The sequence below is a fragment of the Nicotiana attenuata genome, chromosome 9, assembly GCF_001879085.1.
Source record: "Nicotiana attenuata strain UT chromosome 9, NIATTr2, whole genome shotgun sequence".
Taxonomy (NCBI): Eukaryota; Viridiplantae; Streptophyta; class Magnoliopsida; order Solanales; family Solanaceae; genus Nicotiana; species Nicotiana attenuata.
The window spans coordinates 23113396-23115919 of NC_031997.1; the positions used below are offsets into that span (position 1 = coordinate 23113396).

The following is a 2524-nucleotide window of genomic DNA, read 5'->3' on the forward strand; positions in this document are numbered from 1 at the left end:
AATTTATTTGTGGGTGTTCGCTCAACATTTATCTAAATATTTGTACAGTTGCATATATAAATTTATTAATATGGTCAAAGTTAATGGGTGCTTAAGCACCCACAACTCTCTATGTGCATCTGCCACTGTTCTTATAGCCGATAAATTAAGGTTTCACCTTTCCGACCTTCTATATACAATGAAGGGAAATTTTCGTTCTTATACCACATAGGAAATTATATTACGAAAAATATCCATAATTTGCAAATTACTCGCCCTGCTAACAGATTTTCTACAAAATATAAACAACTCATTAAAAACAGAATCCTGTTAGCTGTACAATTCCTTTAATAGGCGCGCGAATGTTGGGATATTAAGAATTCTTCCACATTTTATCAAACGCATATCTCGCTATTAAATTTCGCCTGTTTCTCTCCAAAATTCACTACTCTGTTTTTACGACAATACTCTGTTTCACTGGTTTTTCTCATTTCACAAATCAAAAGCGACTAAATTAGCTACAATTCTTCTGTAACAACTGCAATTATGTCAAAAATCTCAATTATGCTTCAACTAAATGGGAATTGGGATAGCTATGGAAGATATAGAGACTTTCAGGTCGATGAAATTGTAGTCGGCGAGGATGCGAGTCATAGCCTATTGAATTTTACAATAGCAGAGAATCTAATAATAGATACATCCGAAAAAAATAATAGAAATCAAATACATTATCAACGAAAATTGTCCTCCAATGGAAATTAGGAACGATATGGGTGTTCGTGTATACATGGAGACGAAAAAGGAAAACAAAAGCTTAGGAACATATCCGCTATGTATAACAGTGCATGATTTCAATTTGGAATTGAGTATCACCAATTCAAACACAGTTTCAGGTTTGTTCTGTTACATTACTATCGAATTTTGGTTGTATATTACTTATCCACAAATTATCTACAATATTTCTACAAAAAAACTACATGTCAAAGTCTATATATATATATATATATATATCAGTATTGAATTTCATTCTATCTACAATATTTCTACAATAAAACTACATATCATTTGTAGCTCAATATGAAATACAAAATTTTAATATTTCTACAAAATATCTACAAAAAAATAGTTCATAACAGTATTTAGCTTTATTTTATTGCAGGTTCATCTGGAACACTTAAGTTAGTTGATATTCCAACATCTCCGGCGATAGTGGAATATGAAAGTATAATAATAACAGAAAGTACACCAAGTGTTATTGAAGTAGGCCAAGTATACCAAGACAAGCAAACAATTGCAAGTGCTATGAAGCACTATTCTGTCATGAACAAGTTCCAATTTAGGGTGAAAAGATCTAGTGCTAGAAGGTAGGAACATATGTATGGTCAAAAATTATTTATTTATTTATTTTGTAGTTGTAAACTTTTACTTCTTCAGGTTTTTTTGTGCTATTGTTTAACAAAATTGTAGATAGTTTGTAGTTATTTTGTATATAAATTGTTGAATATGATCTTTTATGCTACAACAGTTTTTTTTAATCTACATTTTTTATACCAGTGTTTAAATTGTTTTTATTTTGTAGCTACTGGCTGGTATGTGTTGGTGAAAATTGTACATGGCACTTCAAGGCAACTAGCATAAATGATTCTGCTATGTTCAAGGTTAGAAAATTCAACAGCATGCACACATGTTCTTTGATGGACAGTACATTCATACAACGCAAACCTACTGCCATGGTAGTTGGTAGCATGGTTATTCCAAAATATGCTGATCCTAAGACAATTTACACACCAAAAGACATACAAACTGATATGTTGTCTGAACACGGCGTGAACTTAACATACATGCAAGCTTGGAGAGCAAAGAAAAAGGCTTTGGAGTTTTTGAGAGGTCATCTCGCTGACTCCTACAGCAAATTGCCTAGTTATTTGTATATTTTGGAGAAGATTTATCCGGGGTCTGTAGTTAAATTGAAGAAGACGGACGATGACTACTTCTTGTATGCATTTGTTGCGATTTGTACGTCAATCAGTGGTTGGGAATATTGTAGGTCAGTTATAGTAGTTGATGGGACCTTCTTAAAGTCAGCATACAGGGGAATAATGCTAACAGCTAGTACAATGGATGCAGCGGGTATTGTAAATTTATTGTAGATATATTGTATGTTCCCGAAAAGTCATCACTTGTTTTAGAAACAAATTCAGCATTTCGAGGCCCGAAAGCCTCCTTTTTACCTCACCTCGATTTGCGTGTGCAATCCAGACGCTTAGCCGGAAAGCCTTTATATGAAAATCAATGAAAAATTAATAAATTTTGCCTTTAAAATGACTTTAAGTTGACTTCGGTCAACATTGTTATTAAACGGACCCGGAACCATATTCCGACGATCCCGGGAGGTCTATAAGAAAATATGGGACTTGGGCGTATGCCCGAAATCGAATTCCGAGGTCCCTAACCCGAGAAATGAATTTTTGAAGAAAATTGTTTTCTTAAAAATACATGAGTTTTTGAAAATGAAATGTGTTTGAAAGTTGATGGTATCGGGCCC

The 2524-nt window shown here is 33.4% G+C and overlaps 1 protein-coding gene across 1 annotated transcript; it reads left to right on the forward strand.

Annotated features, from left to right (window-relative positions):
• Positions 749-2129, forward strand: LOC109232580. The gene is made up of 3 exons (XM_019398342.1): positions 749-872; positions 1139-1343; positions 1559-2129. The coding sequence occupies exons 1-3, from the start codon at positions 749-751 to the stop codon at positions 2127-2129; spliced, it is 900 nt and encodes a 299-aa protein (XP_019253887.1).

What these genes read in the sequence shown, in the direction of transcription:
- LOC109232580 (XM_019398342.1), top strand. Translation starts at nt 749, where the DNA reads ATGGGTGTTCGTGTATACATGGAGACGAAAAAGGAAAACAAAAGCTTA. An exon ending in CAATTCAAACACAGTTTCAG is followed by an intron (nt 873 to 1,138) that starts GTTTGTTCTGTT and finishes ATTTTATTGCAG; the next exon opens with GTTCATCTGGAACACTTAAG. An exon ending in AAAAGATCTAGTGCTAGAAG is followed by an intron (nt 1,344 to 1,558) that starts GTAGGAACATAT and finishes TTTATTTTGTAG; the next exon opens with CTACTGGCTGGTATGTGTTG.